The sequence below is a fragment of the Paroedura picta genome, chromosome 6 (assembly GCF_049243985.1).
Source record: "Paroedura picta isolate Pp20150507F chromosome 6, Ppicta_v3.0, whole genome shotgun sequence".
NCBI lineage: Eukaryota > Metazoa > Chordata > Lepidosauria > Squamata > Gekkonidae > Paroedura > Paroedura picta.
In genome coordinates this window covers 93160599-93181176 of record NC_135374.1, presented here as the reverse complement: position 1 = coordinate 93181176, position 20578 = coordinate 93160599, and the positions used below count along the sequence as shown (strand labels likewise).

At 54.8% G+C, this 20578-nt stretch overlaps 1 protein-coding gene and 1 long non-coding RNA gene across 7 annotated transcripts in view; both read left to right on the top strand.

Annotated features, from left to right (window-relative positions):
• LOC143840331 (uncharacterized) overlaps window positions 1-20578 on the top strand; it is a 509677-nt gene that overhangs the window by 422579 nt on the left and 66520 nt on the right. The window lies entirely within an intron of this gene.
• On the top strand, window positions 9341-12065 carry SOX1 (SRY-box transcription factor 1). The gene has a single exon (XM_077343743.1). It carries the CDS (start codon window positions 10270-10272, stop codon window positions 11452-11454), a length of 1185 nt encoding a protein of 394 aa, XP_077199858.1. The 5' UTR covers window positions 9341-10269; the 3' UTR covers window positions 11455-12065.

The window sequence follows — 20578 nt, the reverse complement described above, 5'->3', positions numbered from 1 at the left end:
TGTAATTACTGACAAAATAAGACAAGGATGGATCACAATAGAGAATATTTCTCTTTCAAAACAATATTGTACCGAGCAGTCTCGTTAAGGCATAATATAAACAAACAGGTTATTAAAGACTCTCGGTGACAGAGCGTGACTCTCGCTTTCTGGGAGAAGCCGGATTCACGACGCCCATGGGAAGGTTCAAGCCATGGAGACACGCGCTTATCCGACTGCTCCCCGGACACCGGCCGACCGGCATGGACAGGGAGCCGGTCTTTAAGGGGCTGGCCAACGCCCCCCCCCCTCCGCAGGCACCACTCCGGAAGCGGCGTTCCTGTGGATGCTTCGTGACCCCTGCGCCAACGATTTTAGGGTAGGCAGAATATGCACCCGAGCAAGGGCGTTTAGCTCTTTAACCTCGGAATAAAGCAGAGTTATAATAGACTGTGAATGATAAAGGTTTCTTATTTTAGTGAGCAAACAACAACCAAAATATATTGCAAAATTAATTTATCTCTCTTTTGCAAAATACACATGGAGGACACTTAAAGCCACGAGTTCTCTTCTAAGTCTGGCCAAAAGGTCTGTTGTTTTTTTTAATCGATTCGATTTATCGATCAAATTATGCAATCTTCCTGGACAGCAGCAAAACATCTGTGGCATTTGTTAGAGGAGGACGATCAACCCGGGGCCTGCGATGGATAGATCCTGGTTGGAGCCCCTGGCCCGCAGTTCTTTCTCTAAACGGGAGGTGGAATTTCTTCCTTTGTTTTTGACATAAACCGTTTGAGACTTAATTTCAAATAAGGACAGGGCTAATTTAAGACCCGTGCCCGGGATGGCTTTACAGGGCAGAATCAGCGTTCCCTTGCCCATTTTTTTTTCTTATTGGGAGGGGCACACGCACGTATTTGGAGGGGGGCTGTGTAGTTTTTGTGGGGGGGGGTCTGTCAATCGCTGACCTCTCCTCTTTAAAATAAGGCTGGTGACATGAATGACGCGGGTTCTTTCTCCATCTTTTTAAAGTGCTCTAATCTGTGACAGTGTCGCTTATTCGAACTCAGCATTCGGCTTCGGTCGTCCCTTCCTTTTGGTGCCCTTCAAGAATAAAACCGGAAACATCCTGCAAGGGGGTGGGGGTGAGGGTGGCCTTTTCGTCATTTCGGGGCAGGGGTGCCGGGATGCCAACTTCGCCTCAGCTGCCGCCCCAACTCCCGTCTGTTTTCTAGCCGTAATTGACAAAGCGGGGGGGGGGGGGGGGGTTCCTCTTAGAAGCCGCTCTTCAGATCTCCTTGAAAGGCGCCTGGGATTTCATTTCAACCCCAATATAGGGAAGGGGGGGATTAAAATAAATTTCGCAGGTCCTTGATTCACGGGAAAGTAGATGGGGGGGGGGGAGATTAGAACAAATGTTACCTTTCCGCGTCTCTATTTAGATTTATGGCGCTTCAGGGGAGGGGGGGAGATTGAAAGCGTTTCCTGCCTGGGGTTTTAGCCTTTCTCTCCCCCCCCCCCCCTTCATTCATAAACCTGGTGGTAACTATAGACGCGGCTTGAATATTATTGACATCTCTTCCCTCAACTGCTCCCTCTGTTAACCCAATTACAGAATTCATCAAGAACTGTGTTGAATTATCTCTTTTCCATACAGTATCAGCATTAGCCTAATTAAAAGCTATAATGTCTGATATAATGATTAAATAGTTAGCTCTGCTGTAGGGAAGCAATATTTTGTTTTCCCTTCAATTAGAAGCTGATTGAGGTTTTTCAGAGCAGGTCAGCTGTGAAATTTGAATTATATGTGTGAGCGCTGCTCACAGGGGTGAGTCCCTACTCGAAAGCTCCAGAGATTCTCCAAACGCTTTTACCCAGAGAGCTAGGAAGCTACAACAACGACACACACACACACACACACACACACACGGGATAGTGGGCGGGGCGCGGGGTAGGATCTCCGAATGAACTGTCAGAGCGAGGGAGAGAGAGAATGAGAGAGAGAGCTTTGTTAGGGGCGAAGAGAAAATAACTAATTTGGAGTTGTTGTCTTTTAAAGGGGGAAAAAAAGGACGAAATCTCAGCTCATAAGTCAAGTGAGTCCTGCTCCCTGCTGAGCATGAGGGTCGCAGTTCGGGCTGGCCCTGCCAGGTGGGCTCGCGGCCGCGCGCACGGGTCCGCCGAGAGAAACTGTTGAAGGCGTCCAGGCTGCATTTGGGGAGAAGTCGCTTTGGACCCCTTTGGGACGAGTTCGGGGAGTTTTGCTACCCGAAGGGAAAGGGGCCGAGGGGGGGAGGATGCGCACTGGGCGAGGGAGCTGCGTGGGGAGCCCTCCTGCCCAGCCCCGGCGGCAGAGTCGGAGTGGCCGAGTAGCCACCAGACGGCGATCGCCGCTTTCTCTGAAGAGCCTCGGGCCACCCTCCGCGCAGCCCGGGGCCGGGTCGCCCCTCCCCTTCCAGGGGTCTCTCTTTCTCTGCCTGCCTGCCTGCCTGCCTCGAAGCGCAGGAGGGGCTCTCCGCCCAGCCCGGACCAACCGCGCAACGCCGGCTTCTGGCGGGCCAAGGGAAGGGAGGGCGAGCCAAGGGAAGGCGGGTCAGACCCAGCCGCGGGCCCCAGGAAGGAGGGGAGTGGGGGGGGAGAACCTGCAGGCGCCCAAGGACACCTGTCACCTTGGGGGGCAGCAGGAGGCTTTCCTTTCCGGATCTTCTTCCCCGGTCTCGCAGCAGCAGCCAAGGAGTCACTCACGATCCATCCTCTGGCCAGCTGTGTTTGCCCAAAAGATCCCATCTCTTTCCCATAAAGCACGTGTGCGCACAGTGACGCTCACACACACCTCACACCCACACAGCCCCCTTCCCAGTTCTTTTCTCCTTCCTGTCTTCTGCGGGTCCCTCCAGTCGCGGCTCCTTCTTACAGCAACTTCAAGTGTTCTTCGCTCGGGCCTCTTCACGGGGCTCGCTTTCGCCAATACGGAAGGCTGCGGTCGGTTCACACTGGCGTCTTCGATCCGACGCCGCTGCAGCACCCGGTGCTGACCTCATACAAGAACGAACCGGGAGGGGTCAGATGGCCGAGACTGCCCTTTCTTAGCCCCTCCTGGGCCCTTTGCAGTCCACCCGGCCGCCCTTCCCAGATCACCCTTGAGCCAAAAAGCAGAGGAAGGGGCTCGTGTGAACCAGACGCCTGCCCTCCTTTCCTGTGGAAAGAGCATCTGGTGCAGAGAAGGCAAAGACCAAACTCTCCCAGAGTCCAAAACAGAGAGTCCGTCCCATCTGTCAAGCTGCTCTATAACCACCGCAGCCACTAAGGTCTTAGAAGGGGGCATGCACAGGACAGAGCTGGCAATTTTCCCCTCCTTGAGCTCCACAGCTCAAAGCATGTTTCTTTTTTCTTTCCGAAATACGTTCCAGCGAGCCACTAATATTTACTTCCGACTAAGCCTGTTTAGGCTGCCAAGGTCCCGAAACGCGTGGGGTTACCCCAACAATCCTCTCTCGTTGGATTCCTGTCCAGGCCACATTGTTTTCCTCCGGGGAGCTGGACAGGTGCAACTGGTCCAATATATTCTGGATGTAACAAACAAGAAATTCCCCCATCGGGCTGGCTAGTAGGGGGGTGCCCTCGGCTTGCTTGAACCGGTGGGATTGTTTCCCGAGGCAATTGAGGGAGGGCATGAGACAGAGCCTCGGGATTGTGGGTTGGTTTGGACGCTGTCTCTGCGGCTGTTAGAAACTCTCCTAGGACGGAGGAGGGCGAGAACCCAGCCCTACGCCCCACCCACCCCCTTCTAATGCTGGCCGAAAGCGACTGGGAGATAAGATAGAGAGGGTGACTCTCAGGTGTCAGCAGCGCCCCGTCGCAGGACCTTTTAAGGCCCGGGCAAATTCTTCTTAGGCAGAAGGGTCCTTTCTTTCTGCCGGTCCTGCGCGGAACAAGGCGACTCCCGGCCCACTCGGAACGGCGCAGGTCACCGGATGGTCCCGACCTGCGACCCCCACAGCTAACCTGATTGTGCGCCCCACTGCTTCAGAGGGCTTGCGCCCAGATATGGGCGCAGTGAGGCTTTCAACGCTGAAAGCAAGAGGGACTGCGCACAAATCAGTGGATCGGGCGCTGCTTTCCATAAGGAGCGGGTCACCTGAGCCTCTCCGGGTTTAGCAGCCTCCGAGCCACCAAAATCTCTTCGAAGTGGCCTCCCGCTGCTCGCCGGCTCCCTTAGAAGGAGCCAGTTATCCCTGGCATCTGGGTAAAATATGGTCTGCAGTTCGGACTCGAGGGCCAGGCTATTCCATCCCTCCCTTGTTGCCATTGTAGGAAGCTTGGCGCCGGGTTGGTGCCTGAGCCACACATGACAACTGTCAATTATCCGTCCCTTGGCAACAAGACACGCCAGCCGAGCGGGAAGCTCAGGCCCGCGGCCGTCGACCCCGAAGCGCCGCTGGCCTCGACCCCACTGGGGCGCGTCCTGGACCGAGGCATTTGCTGCCGGGCCTGAGAAGAAGCTGTCCTTGGACGCTGGAAGCCTCCGGCACCCCTTTCAAGGGTCTCAGAAGACAACCTGGTCTGCTGGAAGGGGGGGGGGTATGCTAGGGCAGGGCTAGTCAAACTGCGGCCCTCCAGGTGTCCATGGGCTACAATTCCCATGAGATGGGAATTGTAGTCCATGGACATCTGGAGGGCCGCAGTTTGACTACCCCTGTGCCAGGGGGCTAAGTGCAGGACTGAGGAGCTGGCTAGACATGCGTGTGTTGTATCCAGCAGTTAAGGCGGGAAAAGATTGTGCCTAGAAGTGTCCCGTGTTCCGGCCGCCGTTTGGCCCCTGACGCCGTTCCTCGGGCTGCCCTGACTCCCCCTGCCCTGAACCAAATGAGTGTTTGGAGTCCAAGATCCTCTCCGCAAGGTCTGCAGCTGGTAGGTGGGATGCAGCCCACTTTTCCCCAGGAGGGGATCGAGACCCGTTTGTTTGCTGGGTGTCAGGGAAAGCGAGAGAAGACGTGTCGGGTTGGAAGCGGGACTGTCAAATGTTTATCCCCTGCACGGCCTGCCAAAAAATCAATGAGGACCACGATGGTTAAAAAAAAAAAAGAGTGGGAAACAAACAGGCCTTCTCAACCAAGGGCCCCTCGTCTCCCTCCGCACCCTCCGTAACTGCGGCCTACCTCGCAGCCTTGATAGGAAGATGAAGACCCCTCACATCTACCCCCCCCCAAAGCCTATCACCCTGCCCTTTGATCGTTGAAGGTTGTGCAAAAGTTTTATGAAAAGGAAAAACAGTCCTAGTTGGGCCAAGGATAAAATATAAATGAAACTCATTCTGCTGCTCAGAATCGAAGAGCCCCATTCTATTCCCTGAGCCTTCGGGGAGGGCGGTATATGAACGTGAAATACATACATACATACATACATACATACATACATACATACATACATACATACATACATACACACACATGAGTATGCGGCCTGCGGCTGCCTTCCCAGTGTCTGTGAATCTGATCTGGCTCCCCACTTTAGCGGCTCACCCCGGGGTAGTCGACGTTTCTGTTATGGCACCAGAGGTCAGTAGAGTGGCCGGTGGATACATTTATTGATGGGATTTGCAAGCTGCCCTATTTTGGGGAAATCCTCCCCACTTGCAACTGGGAGGCACTACACGCACAGGCGCGGGCGCGCACACACGCACACGTGATCCAGAAGGGTTCGGATTGCCCCGAGATACGAATCTCTGACGAGGCGTGCACTCCGGACAGAGTTCGGCTGCCCCAAGCCAGTTGGAGACGATGGGCTTAGAACGGCGCATCTCGATCTAGTGAGCAAAACGGCGGGGTAACTCAACGGAGCGTCCTGCATTGAGGTGGCGTTGCTACGATAGTGGAGTCCAGATCCATGCAATCAGCTACCCCAGCCCCAGCGTACATGAAATGACCCACCCTTTTAATTCACCAGTAACATAACCAAGACGCGTAAATGTGACACACCCAGCCCCCTACCCAAGACTGGCAGCAACTTGGCATGGCGAGGCTGAGCTCCCAGGCATGAAGCTGGGGGCCTGGCTCCTGACCCCTCTTGACCCCTCGACTGTAGCATCAGACTGGGACGCGCCGGTCCTTTTAGTGGTGTGTTCTGCGCGTTCGAGAACCCAAAAGGAACAGAAGGCAAAGTAGTTAGGATAAACATTCTTCTGCACTGAAGTTTCCTCGGTTTGTTTGCAGGGTTTTTAAAATGTGTGTGTACAGTGGGGGGGGGGGGAGTCTCAAGTAATCTGAAATACCTTCGCCTTTGAGGATCTATGAAGAAATCCAAAGTTCTCTATTGCTTTCCGAGTCTCCGCCCTCCCTTTGGACCGCCAAATACTTTACAACGTTCATACTGGATGATTGTAGGAACCTACCAGCAGTGCCTTTTACGCGGCGGCACCCCAGAAATCCCCCAGAAGCCTAGGGGATTTCCGTGCCACGTTTTGTCCTCCCAGTCTTCCGCAGTGTTCCAGTTCTTATGTTTCAAGTTCACCTTAGTCTGACACGCGGTTTCTGAGCCTATGTAAACATATAGTGAATGTGATTGCCTGAAAAGCCGTTTGCCTTTTGACTCTTGAATGTCGGCTGCCATTAATTGGATTTTCCTTCGTGCTGTTTTGTTCCCCCATATTTGTATGCAGTTTTGTTTTAGATCTTGTTTTGAATTGTTGGTTTGTGTCGTGAACCGTTTGGAGCAGCGCAACTGGAAAGGTCTGCCAGAATGTATATACACATATATGGTAGTAACATATATAGATACATGGTAATAGACCCCTTAGGAAAGGTAATGCTATTGAAAAGCAGCCCAGCCTTGTGCAGTTGGTGGAGGGAGAGGGCGCTTCACATTCCCCCCCCCCCCAGTCATTGCAGAAGACACTTTACTGCTGAGACCATTTCCTGTGACCAGGCAAGGCGCAAAATATTGAGCTGCCGGATAGACGTGGATGTCCGGGGGCGGAGGCAAAGGGGGCTTGCCCCACCTTGGACTCCTCAATGTTCTGATCAGGTGCTCTGCAGTTCGGATGAATTGATCTCTTATTTCGACTGACCGCCCCCGACCTTTCCTCTTGCATCCGACGAACCAGGTGTTTCCCGCGGAAAGCTAAGGCGACGGTCCAGCCAGTCCAGCGCCTGGTGGCAGGATCCGCCAATGAAAACCGGGGGCCTCCTTCAGCCCCTCTGCCCTACCAAGTTTGTCTCTTTGGTGCTGAGCGCTGTGAAGCGAAGGGGCCCGGCAGAGAGAGGCGCAGGACTGTCGCGGGAAGAAGCAGGTGGGCAGGTATTGCGCGCGGGTGAGGTCGCCCCCTGCGTCTTGCGCCGACAGCGAGTTGGATCGGGTTCTGCACCAGCCTTTTGAGAGGGTATCAGGGAGGCAGGCTACCCCATCCCTTGCTAAAAATGCAGTCAAAAAGAATCAGGGCTGGGTACGTTGGCGGCAATCCTATGTGCCTCTTTGTCCACATTGGGCTCCTCTGTAAAGTCACAGGGACTGTTGTAGCTGCGATCCTAAATAAACGAGGAGATGCCCCGTGAAGGTTACCGGATACTGAGTGTTATTCAGTGCCGTTTATCCGTCCCTATGAGTGTGCTTAACTGGTTAGAGCGCCAGTCCAGAAAGTCTCAAAAATCACGGAGGCGAGAACAGTCTAAACCTTGGTGGGGGTGGGGTGAAGGAATTTAAGACATACATTTGAAGCTTCTGGGTGAAACGCGAAACGTCCTTTAGTCTGGAGCCGCAAAAAACAGCTGGGTCGAGAAGAACAAATGAATTTGTCAGAAATGTAGGCAATGTTATTGCTGATACCTCCTAACGCCATATTTTTTGGCTAGGCAACCGCATGCCCGATGTGTGCGCTATTCCTTGAAAGTAAGCCCGGCTCTTTGAAACAAGATTTACGCCCAAGCATAAGAAGAGCGGAGTCCCACTTTCAGGCGCGAGGCCTCTAACTCAGGGGTAGTCAAACTGTGGCCCTCCAGATGTCCACGGACTACAATTCCCAGGAGCCCCTGCCAGCTGCTGGCAGGGGCTCCTGGGAATTGTAGTCCGTGGACATCTGGAGGGCCCCAGTTTGACTATCCCTGCTCTAATTGGTCATGACTGAGCCTTCAAAGGTTGGCGACGTTGTGTGCCCTCCATGTGTTTGGGGACACAGGTAACACAGAAATTGAATCCTTAAAATCGAGAGGGAATGCTTCCTTTCCCAAGACCTTGTTTGGGTGACGTCTTAACGCTCCCATTTGAAGGATCGCCACAGCAGCCAGGGGTCTCTCAAACCGCAGTCCTAAAAGCGCTTTCCTGGGCGCAAAGATCCCTGCTGAAGAGACTTGAGCGGGATTCTGAGCAGATCTCCTTAGGGCTTCAATGGGATAATACCCCCAGGGTGAGAACTGAAGTCTCTTGATGGCACTGGAGCTTACTGTCCATATATAGTCATGGAAGTGTTCACTTGGAGGGGGAGCCCAGTGGAACCGTCAGGGATCGGGATGCTACTATTAAAATCGGAACGCCATCCTTTCAGATCTGCTTAAATTCCAGCCTCCAGCATTTTGGGAAGAGCTCTTTCCGAGGCCAACATCAGATTTCCAAGAACTGCCGCCCATCCTGATCCTGAAGCTATCGCTTGGAAGTAACCCACGTTGCTCTTGCCATCAGGAGCAGCGGGGCAGTGTGGCGGTGACGTCCCGGAGGGCATGCAGCTGGAAGGCCCAGCACCATGCGGCCTCCCCACCGCGCGTCCTCCTCCCAGTAGCCATGCGCTGGCGTCGCCTCTGAGCCTCTCCTTTGGCAGGCGGCACAAAAGGGACGGGAAAGTTCCCGTCAGGAAGGAAGAGGAGAAACAGGGAGGGAGCTGCCAAAGTTTGGCCAACTCTGCAGTTTGGGAAACAAACGCTGTTGTGTGCGCGCCCTCCCTCCGCCCCCGAGCGGCCGGCCCTGCCAGATCCTTCCTCCCGCCGCGCACAACAGCGGCCCTCACGCAGCCCCCACTGCCAGAAGCGCCTGGCGCGCCGGGGGCATCCAGCGCCTGCCTGCCTGCCTGGCCGACGGGGCCGACGGGGACACGAGGCCGTTCTCGACGGCACCCGAGCGGGGAAGCGCGGGCGCCTCGGGCATTCGATGGCGATTAACGCCTCGCGGGAGCGTTTTGTTCCGTGGTGGTCGTGACCCCTTCCCTGGCCCCTCCCCGCAGCGCAGCGTGGCTCCCCCCTCCCCCCCCCCCCGCGCTCCAGAATAGTTTGTACTTCTCACCTCCGGACGTCACTCCTCCGTGCGCCATGCAAATAATCCCCCGCCGGCGCGCTCCCATTGGCCGAGGCAAACTCATTTAATCCCAGTTCGGTGCGCGGCGGCGTATGGCTGCCGGCCTCTTCTCTCGCCGCGTCTCTCGCCTGCTCCTCCTTTCCTGCTTCCACCCGGGCGCCAGGAGGGAAACCACCGCGCACAAATTACTGTGCAAGTTCTGCTGCCGGGCGGCGGGCTCTCGGCGCCCCCCTCCCTCCCCTCCCCTCGCCGCCACCGCCCCCTCCCTCCCTGCCTCCCCCCTCCCTCCCTCCCTCCCTCATCCGTGCGACTAGATCTCTCCCTCCCTCCCCGCCTGCCTCCCCCTCCCCCTCCCGATCGTCATTTAATTACTTTCTCTCTCCCTTTTTTTCCGGCGAGGGGTAGAGGTGGCCGAGGGGAGGGGGATTTCCTGCCTCTTTTCCTCGGTTCACTTGGGACCAGCGGATGCGAGTCACACACGCTCCCGCCCGCAACTCTCTCTCTCGCTCGCTCGCTCTGCCGCTCGCCGAGGGAAGTTGGCGGGGAAGGGGGCGCGCATTAGATCACTTCTCCGGCGGCGGCGGGCAGGAGGGGAGCGCTCGCCTGGGGCTATGTGAAGCGCGCCCGTGCTGAAGCCGAGCCCGGAGGAGAGCGCCCAGCGCCGGCCGCACACTCGCTGCCCACCTCGGCGCCCGGCCCGGCCCGGCCCGTCGTCCTCGTCCTCGTCGTCTGCCGCTGCTGCTGCTGCGCCGCGCACCTGTTCGAGTGGCTCAGCCCAGGCAGCTCGCCACCAGCCCGGGAGAAAGTTTTGCCGTCGGACGAGGCGTCGTCGGCGTCGTCGTCGGAGGGTCTCCCTGCCGGCCCAGCTGTCTTCGGCGCCCTTCCTTCCTTCCTGGCCGGCCGCGGGGGACTCCCGGCGCCCTCTCGCTCTCTCCGGCCCGGCCGGCCCCGGCGCTCCTCGCCCGCTCTATGTTTTGACGCCGCGCAGCCTGCCGGCCCCCGACAGCTGCGCCCATGTACAGCATGATGATGGAGACGGACCTGCACTCCCCCGGGGGCGCCCAGGTGGCCGGCAGCCTGGCGGGCCAGGCGGGCGCGGGGGGCGGCGGCGGAGGGGGCGGCGGCGGTGGCGGCGGGGGCGCCAAGGCCAACCAGGACCGGGTCAAGCGGCCCATGAACGCCTTCATGGTGTGGTCGCGCGGCCAGCGGCGGAAGATGGCCCAGGAGAACCCCAAGATGCACAACTCGGAGATCTCCAAGCGCCTGGGCGCCGAGTGGAAGGTCATGTCGGAGGCCGAGAAGCGGCCCTTCATCGACGAGGCCAAGCGGCTGCGGGCGCTGCACATGAAGGAGCACCCGGATTATAAGTACCGGCCCCGCCGCAAGACCAAGACGCTGCTCAAGAAGGACAAGTATTCGCTGGCCGGAGGGCTGCTCGGCGCCGGCGGCCCCGGGGGAGGCCCGCCCGTGCCCATGGGCGTCGGGGTCAGCCCGGGCGGCGTGGGCCAGCGCCTGGAGAGCCCCGGCGGTGGCGGCGGAGGAGGCGGCGGCGGGGGCGGCGGGGGTGGTGGCGGCGGGGGCTACCCGCACATGAACGGCTGGGCCAACGGCGCCTACCCGGGCTCGGTGGCGGCGGCGGCGGCGGCGGCGGCGATGATGCAGGAGGCGCAGCTCGCCTACAGCCAGCACCCGGGCGGCGGCGGGCACCCGCACGCCCACGCGCACCACCCGCACCCGCACAACCCGCAGCCCATGCACCGCTACGACATGGGCGCCCTCCAGTACAGCCCCATCTCCAACTCGCAGGGCTACATGAGCGCCTCGCCCTCGGCCTACGGCGGCCTCTCCTACGGCGCCCAGAGCCACCAGAACTCGGCCGCGGCGGCGGCGGCAGCGGCGGCGGCGGCAGCGGCGGCCGCCTCGTCCGGGGCGCTGGGCGCGCTCGGCTCCCTCGTCAAGTCCGAGCCCAGCGTCAGCCCGCCCGTCACCTCGGCGCACTCGCGGCCGCCCTGCCCCGGGGACCTGCGCGAGATGATCAGCATGTACTTGCCCGGCGGCGACGGCGGGGACCCGGCGGCGGCGGCGGCGGCGGCAGCGGCGGCGGCGGCGGCGGCTCAGAGCCGCCTGCACTCCTTGCCGCAGCACTACCAGAGCGCCAGCACGGCGGTCAACGGCACGGTGCCCTTGACGCACATCTGAGCCCCCGAGGAGACCCCGCCGCCCGCCTCTGCGCCCCCCCCCGCCCGTATCTCCCCCCCCCCGCCCCCGCCCGGCCTTTGGGACAGACCCGGAGCCCCGCCGGGTCAGAGCAGAGCCGCCCCCGAGGAACACGCGGGCCGGACGCCGAGTGCCCGGGCGGGAGAGGTGGCGACGGATGGTGGCCCCGAAAGATGCTCCGCACTGCCCGCCCGCCCCCGCCCCCCCCCCGGCCGCCCCTAAGGACTCGCTGCTGGAACTAGGGGAGGGGGGTCCTTTTTGCCCCTCTGTTGATGTTGCGTTCTAGACGGACAGTCTGTGTTTTAACTAAAAAGAAATTTTTGTACAGTATTTATCGTTCACCCAGAAGGCACAGAGCATTTTATTTGCTGGGGGCGGGGGGTTGGGAAGAGTGGAAAAGAACAAACGACTATAATTATTAAGAATACAAAGATCGAGGTGATGCCAACTCTTTTTTTTCCTTTTCTTTTTTTGGCCGCAGAGAAGGATCGCGGCTTCTTGTGAAGACTTTCAATCCATTGCCTAAGAGAAACAAAGATCCCGGGGGCAATTTGCTCGTTCCTTATGCACCTGCCAGAGATGCAAATCCAAAACCAAGCTTAAAACTTTTTTTGGTAGTTCTTATAACGAGAGGTTTGGTTTTTTTTTTTTTTTTGGAGGGGGTTATTTTTGCTTGTTTTATTTATAAAACTTTTTTTTGTGAGCAACCACAATATTCTGAATTTTGTAAATGTCTGCATTTTTTTCTTTTGTTAACTTTTTTTGGTATTTTTTTCTTGTAAATGCATTGTGGAAATTTTAATTCAGTTTAGGCGTTGCAAGGGAATTCAAAAATGTGTATATAGTTTACTAAAAAAAGCATTTCAGCTAAAAAAGAAAGGAAATAAAAATCTAAAGATGAGTTCGATTCGGAGTTAAATCAATTTCAAAGTGAAACTGGAACCAGTCAGTTCAAATGTACTAATTCATGGCATGCCTTAAGACTAGAGATTGGAAATTGATTATATGTATAAATATAACGTGGAACATTAATTATAATAAGGGAAAAATCCCAACTTGGGTTTAGACATCTCACAGTTTCTACAAAGGAAAAATAAAAACCCAAAGGGAAGGAAATTTTTTTCAAAAAAAATTATATATACATATATATATATATGGTGTAGTTTGGGGATATTATTTTAATATCTGTTGAGTATTGTTAAGGGAGGCGACCTATTAAAAATACTTTCCATAGCATTCATTGTATATTTTGTTTATTTATGGAAACTGAATCGAGTTTTTAAGCTTCCTCTGTTTTCTACCTTCAAATACCACACAAGTTTTAAATAGGGCTGGCTAATTCCCTCTCTTTCTTCTCCCTTGAGACTGAGGTTAGATCAAATAACTTCACTGTCACTAGGTTTGCCATGTGCAGGAGAGCTACAGGAATATTTATGAGGAATAATAATAGGGATTGTTAAATATGACAGGAAATGGGCTTGATCGTTTCCCATCCCAGTCCTTTGCCCCAATGGTCTTTTGCAGAATGTGATAGATCTTTCCTCATTGCTACACTGACACCACACATTTGAGGATATCTAAGTGTTGTGTCATGTTCTGAAATTTGATGTAAAGTGTCTCTGTCTTGCTAACTATACTAGAAACAAGTATCAAACTTCATTTAATGGTCAAGGGAGAAATTGTTGAGTTGCTTTTTTAAAATTGGGTGTTAGCATTATTATTGAGTGTGTGAAAGGAGGGGAGATAGCACAAGGGAAACAACAGTTGGAGCAAATAACACTATTCTTTTCCCCCTCTATTCATTTCTTTATATCACCTGGCAGCAATTCTCAAAGGCATTTATCCTGGTTTCACTTTACCTCAGAATAGAGCTACCTGGACACATATATTTCTGTCCTAAGCACATTACTAAATCTCCTAGACTTCAAGGGAATTAATTCTGTGGTAATGTGCTAACTGCCTGGAAAAGTGCATGGATTTAGAAACTATTTTGGAAATTCTTAAATTGTATTGTTTAATCGAGCCACCTAAAGTTTCTTATTGCTCATTCTTGCAAGTGGTTGCAAACTAGAATTCTAAGAAATGTCTATTGCTTTCTATCAAGGAAATAAAATTCTTTCCTTTTCTCTTAACATCTTTTTTTTTTTTTAATTGAACCCTTTTTTACTGTCTAGGCCCCAGCAGCCAGTTTGGCGCATTCTGTGGAAGAGTGCATGGCTCCCCGGATTTGGTCCCTAAATCCGATTTGATTGGGAAGAACCCCAAATGATGTTAGATTCTTGCATGTTATTTCCCCCTCCAGTCATTAGCAGAGTTTTTTTTTAAACAACAACAAAACAAGCAGGGGGAAAGTCAGCAGGTATAAAAATTTTGCTCCTTGTTTGATGCTCTGCCTGTACAAATGTGTCATCCTGATTCTGATGATCCATCATAGATAAAGTCAAAATATTCTTGGAGATCTCCTGTTATCACTTTCTTAATTTAGTTCCCAGTTTACATACTGCCAGCTGTGATTTTCTTTTTTTTTGGGGGGGGGGAGGGATGTAAGGAGCTTCTACCTATGTGTGAAAGTGCGCCACATTTTAATTCGCCTAGGAATAATGCAGCTCATTCCCCTCCCCCCGGGTTTTAGTGAGAAAGAAAGGCTTAGGGAGAGAGGCAAAGAAAGGTCCGCCTCCTGTTTGGGGAGAGCGATTCTTTGTGCTGCTTTTATTTTTTAGGTCCCTCCGGCACGAGACCAAACGGGGCACTCTTCACCTAAGAAAGCCAACACTGAACTGAAACAACTCTCTCTGTCCACTGAGATGCGTTTCAGCAACTTTAAAATTGTTTCCTCAGTTGTGGTGTTTTTTTTTTTGTTTTGTTTTTAAGTAGAGATTGATCCCGAGGCGCATCTCGAAGTCTGCGGGTTTGAGGGAGAGAGATCTGGGTCCGGGCCTGTCCCCTGCTGCCCTCCCCCCGGGCCCCCCCGGAAGGAAAGGTCGTGACGTCACGCCGCCCTCCCCGGCTGGGCTCGCCTCCCCTTTTCAGCACTCAGCGGGAATCACCTTCCTGAAACCTTGGAGAATCCCTTGAAGTGGGACGGAAATGGGTTCCGCCCTTTGGCTTTCAGTCGAGGTCGTTTCCTTCCGAAACTCTCCATAGGAGCCACTTCACTTGCCACCGACTCAATGACATGTTAAAACTCTTCCAGGTGTTGCGAACGTTGCCCCCGAGATCCAGCGCGGCTCATCGTGCCATGCGGCTGGGGAGGCCGCCCTGCGGGAACCAGCGGCGGGCGCGAGGGCCTTGCTTTTGGGGGAACCTGCCAGAGACCTCCGGAGTGAGTGTGTGTGAGGGGGGTGGGGCGGGGAGGGTAAGGAAAGTTAGTTGGGACCGCAGCGGAGAAACATGCCTCAGCCCTTCTGGTCAGGGACGGGGGAAGGTCAAACGACCGACACCGAGGCCAGAGCGCGGAACCGGCGGGGCAGAACGGAACCGGCCGCTCCTCTGGGCCTCCCCATTGTGTGCGGCCGCATTTATCCAAGGACAAGTCTTCTCTCCTCCCCCCCCCCCCCCCCCCCGTCTCTCTTCCGGCCTTCCCTTTCACCACGAGGAGAAAGAGGAGGCCGGGAAGGACATGGGCCGCTGCCCACCCGAGGCGTTGCCTGCCCGGCTAAGGGGGAGGTGGGACCACTCTGAGCGCTGCCTAGAGGTCCGCCCAGGGCCGGCCCCAGCCTGGTGGGACGCCACACCCGCCCAACAGAGCCCCGACGGAGGTCGCGGCAGCCGGGGGGGGGGTGGACACAGCCTGATCTGCCCTTCCAGGCTTCTTTGTCAGCTAGCCGTCGGGCCGGGCCAGACCCTCGAGAGGGGGGCGGCGCGGGGCGCTAACAGTTGTTGCTTGTGTCTCTTCGGCCAGCAACTGCCAGGACCCGCTCCAGCACGGGAAGGAGGCAGTGCTCCTCACAGAGGACGCCCCCCCCCCCCCGCAGCCCGCTCCGGCCTGCCGCCTCGCCTTCTCCCCCGGGTGCCCCCCGCCCTGCCTTGCGCCGGGCCTTGGCCGGCCCGGCCTCACACGATGGACGGCGTCTCCCCCTCGCCTGCGTCTCCCGGCCTGCCTGCCCTGGACACGACGGCCTAGCCACAGCCGGTAGCCAGCCAACGCCGGGGGCAGATAGGCCGGCAGGCCGCCGGGCGGGAGAAATGGGCGACGCCGTTTCCCAGGGGCTTTGCGGGCGGGAGTCCGCCCAAGTCCTGCGCTTAGCCTTCCCCCGATCCCTGGACCCCCCCCCCCCTTCCTGGAGCCCCTGCAGTAGCTCCCCCGCCCCCTACTGTGGGACTTTTTGCAGAAGGACGCCCCCGCACAGCCTCCCCCCCCAGGCCGCCCTCGCTTCACTTTCTCCGTCCAACTTTCCCTTCCGCTCGCCTGGCCCGCGGCTCCCCGGAGCTGCCACCTGCTGGCGTGGCTGGAGCGGGGGGAGGGGCTGTTTGGAGAGTGCGGCAGGAAGCGCTGACCCCAAATCGGCGCCTCGTCAAAACGGGTTACAATCAAGCCGTCGCTGCCGCCAGCGGCCCGCCGGGCAACAAGTGCCAGCCCCCCCCGCCCCCCCCCCCCAGGACTGCCCAGGCCCGGCCGGAGGGAGCCGCGTGGCTGGGGAGCGCCCGCGGGGAAGGGGAAGGGGAAGGGGGGGCGGGAGAAATGGGAAAGAGTCCGCCAGAGCCATGGCGACGACCTCGCAGGCACAGTCGCTCAGAGTCATGACGGTAGGAGGAGCCCTAATGAAATAACAACCATAATAATAATAATAATAATAATAATAATAATAATAATAATAATAATAATAATAATAAGCACGTCAAGAGGGCAGCCGGATGGACTGAAGCAGCCGAACGGTTCGGGGGCCACGTTTTATGCCAGGCACGGGCTTCCCAGGGCCACACACGCGCCCTCGTCTCCCTCGCGGGACCCCCAGCTGATCTCCAGAGTGGCGGAGGATGGGCGGGAGGAGGAGGAGGAGGAGGAGGAGGAGGACCCGCTTTGCCCAGACTTGACGGGGGACCAGCGGGAAGCAGAAGGGCAGCTGCTGAATCTCCCCCCCCCCCGCCCGTGTTTCGCAGGGAAGCCTCCGGGGGCGCCAGAGGAAGCTGCCCAGAGGCCCCAGTTTACAGCCACTCTGGCGGAGGTTGTCCCAAGCGGCCTGGGCCGGTCAGCTCCTCCAGCCCAAGTGGGGACGGCCAAAAGAGCGGAGCAACTCTTCCCCCCTCCCAATCCTGAGTGGTTAAAGGGGCTAAAATGATTTGATGCTTACTTATTGCATAATATTTTTTAAATTAAAAAAACGCGGTTTGTTGGAAGTCTGGCGGTCCTTTCATTGGCATTTGGGCACCGCCCACTGGCCTCTTGGTACAAACGGCAGACAGCTCAGGCTGGCAAACGTGGCTTTAATGGAACGGGGGGGACAGCAAGCCATAGCCGTTGAGCTGCTGGGGGTGCGCTTCAAGGCAAGATGGAGTTTCCCTTTGAGAAAGTGAAGGGCTTCTCGGTTGCCTTCCATCCGGGTGCTGTCGTGAGGATGGGGAACCAGGACTGCCCTTTGGAACCTTCTGACCATCCAAGCAGATGGAGAAGATGCAGCCCGGGGAAGGGAGGACAGGAGCAGTCAAAATGGTCTTCTAAGCAGACTTCCGGGGCAGTTAGGTTGCAACCCAAAAAGTGCTTCTTCGTTCCAAGCACGTTCCTCGCAGTGTTCTTGCTTAGACGATCAATTGCTTTCAGGAAGAATGGGGATCCCAATCAAAACTCCTGCAAACAATGTCATGCTCTAATCCCAGAGACCAAGGGAAGAGGACATGGGTTGTTATAATGGTGGCGAATTCACACATCCAGGCTGCTAGCCAACATGTCACAAGGGACACAGGGGCATCCTGTTGGGAAGAAAGAGACATGCAGGGAGTGCACTTTGTGTGTAAAACCAGGGGCCAGCACTTGGATAAATGTAGGGTTTGTATTGCACCTTGTATATCATATATAAATCGCTGTTAAAATCATATTTAAACCTACAAAGAATAGGGTCACTGTACATGGATTGCAGGTGTGTTCCCTGCCAGCACCTACCAGGGAGATTGCTAACTATCAGCCTATTTTCTCAGGGAACATTTGCTGAAGACAAAAACCAGGCCGTAATTTCGCATTTATTTGTTTATCAAGGTGTGACCTCAGCTGTGTGAGTGAGCCAAGACCTATCCTGGGTTTACTTTTGGCCTGCTTGGTGTAGTGGTTAGGAGCACAGACTGCTAATCTGGCAAGCTGGGTTCAATTCTGCACTCCCCCACATGCAGCCAGCTGGATGACCTTGGGCCCCCCACAGCACTGATAAAGCTGTTCTGACAGAGAGGAAATTTCAGGGCTCTCTCAGCCTCACCCACCTCACAGGATGTCTGCTGTGGGGAGAGGAAAGGGGAGGCGAATATAAGTCACTTTGAGACTCCTTCGGGTAGGGAAATTGTTATATGAGAACCAACTCTTCTTCTTCTTCAGATGTGATCCGGACAATTTGTTTAGTTTGTGTGTTTAGTTGAGACAACTCTTTGGAGGAGAGTCATCAACAGCAAGCATGCCTCGGTGAATTTCCCTTTTGGGGTAAGCAGCCTCAGGAATCCTGGTCAGGAGATATTACATGGTATGGGCTGCGTGGATGACCTCCCATGAAAATCTAGGAAAAGAAAAGGAGCAGAAGGAGCAAACACAAAATGTCTTGGCCAACGGATGGTGCCTATATTATAAACAAACATCTTTCAGACATCAAGGGAAAGCATCCTGGGAAAGCTATACATTTCTCTTCCCCTTATCCAAAGCCTCCCAAGCCTCAGGATAATTCCCTTTTTGAGAGGGGAGAAAAGTCACGCAGAGACCTTGAAACTACAGAGAGGAAGAGTCCGTTTTGTCCCCAAAACATTCGGGAAGGGGAGGAGGTTGTTTGGTGTAATGCCAAAGCCACAGGTGAGTAATTATTGTGCTGTCCCAGGGATATCTCATTAGCTTAGGTAAATACAACCTGGAGTGTAAGGGATTTGGAAAGGACGTCTGCCGTGAGAGATACCAAAGAGCAATTTGGGAGGCTGTTGCTCCAGCAAACGAGTGCCAATTTTGGGTAGAAAATACGTTGAGCTTGGAAGTTCTATGGGGGTGGGGAGAGACACTCTGCTGAAGAAAGGCTGTACAGAGGGGAGTCATGGGGATAATTCCTCAGGTACATTCGGGTACATTGCGACTGTCAATAGGTAATAGAAAACAGTTCCTTGTTTGGACTCAGCAGCTGCAAGCAAGACTAAGGCCGGTAGGCAAAAATCCTTTCCCAGAACGTGTAAGAAAACATCTAAGATTGATACTGAAATCTTGACTTAGGGCGCAAACTTACAAAGGTGCCGTTTTAAAAGGTAGGATAGAGTGTGGTCAACAGTCAGTTTAGTTAACTGAATGCCAAGCCTATGTATGTCTACTCACAGGTAACTCACATCAAGCTAGGTAGGGATCACTCCCAAATAAGTGAGCATCAAATTGCAGGGTTACAACTGAGTCCTAGGTCTACCAGGCCAGCATGTTGCTTGTTTTGTTTATTTAGCTATTTATATCATGCTTTTCTCCCCAATGGGGATGCAAAGCGGTTTACAACATTGTGACCCTTCCCCCGTTTTTATGCTCACAACTGTCACCGTTTCTGCACCAGAGGCTTCAAACCGGGCTGCAGGCTGGAGTTTGGGGGGCAGGTTGCCCCTCCCTGGGGGAGCATTTGGCCCGGAGCACCTCATTCCCCCCCCCCCATTTGTGCTCCCACACGAGAGCCGAGGCAGCAAAGTTCCCAGTGCAGAATGCGTGGGCTAGCTAGGCTGGGCTGAGAGACAGCGACTGGCCCCAGCTGAGTTTCTTTTCTTCCCCAAGCTGTATCTCTAAATTCTCATCTTGCCACTCCAATATGCTAACCACCACACCACATTGGCTATCCATACTGGCACATAATTGGAGGTCCAGAAGAATCAGTGCAGAAGAAAAGATTCCAGGGCAAAGGAACATGGCAGCAGCACCTGTGTCCATACCAACGCCACTGTCAGCCATCGCTCATGGAGCAATGTTTCCACAAGGGCTACATGCTGGCCAGATATGGGGGAGCCGGCCAACACAGAGCAATGCTATAGCGCAATCATGGCATCCCCTTTTACTGGCCACAAAAGAGAGCAGAAGAACAAATCAAAATAATGAAGCACTTTCAGCAGCATGAAGGAGTGCAGTGTGCCCAAGAGGAGACCCATGAATAACTAGGCTTTGGCTTTCACTTCTATTCTGCCAACAATTGACAGGCAGGAACAAAAGGAGTGGGTGGTCCAGAAATCTCACCCGGGGAATTCCACAGCTAACTTACATGAGGATATATGAAAGGAAAACTCATGACTTCTCCTAGGTACCAGGGCTTCGGAGGAGGGGGAAGAAATGTCTGTAAGTGAAGATGGGACTTTTTGGAAGGTGAAGGGAACAGAGACACGGGTCTAGGTGAGACGCAGGTCTAGGTGTACCCACAAAGACACAGCTACCCGTTCACTGAAGACATCCTTGACATTTCCCTGTAACTTACCACTGAGGGACACAGAAGTCAGGGGTTCAAATCCATCCTCACCCCATTTTGGAAGGAAGATAGAAACAAAACAAAGCTCACTTCCCAGGCTATCAGCGGGAAGGAGGCAGGATTCAACTCCACACCTCAGGCCCTACAGAGCAGCCCTTTAAATTGCACAGTGAACAAGATCAACAAATACATTGTAGGGCATTAAAATCTTCAGTTGGCCCTGATGATATCAGACACATAGAACAGGGCTGGAAAAAATTGGGGGGGTGTCTTACGGAACTTACATGTGTTCAGAAGACCTGAGGCCACCCATCAAAAACCCACACACACACACACACACTTGATAGACCCAAATCACAGCAAACGGCCTGGACTCCAGTAATATTGCTTCTCATCCTGCCAAACCTTCTTTGGGTGCATGAAGCTGATCACCACCAGCTCCTGCTAATCATCCCAGCAGCCCTTGTCCTGTACCCGTTTCACACAGGCTGCATGGTTCATCACAC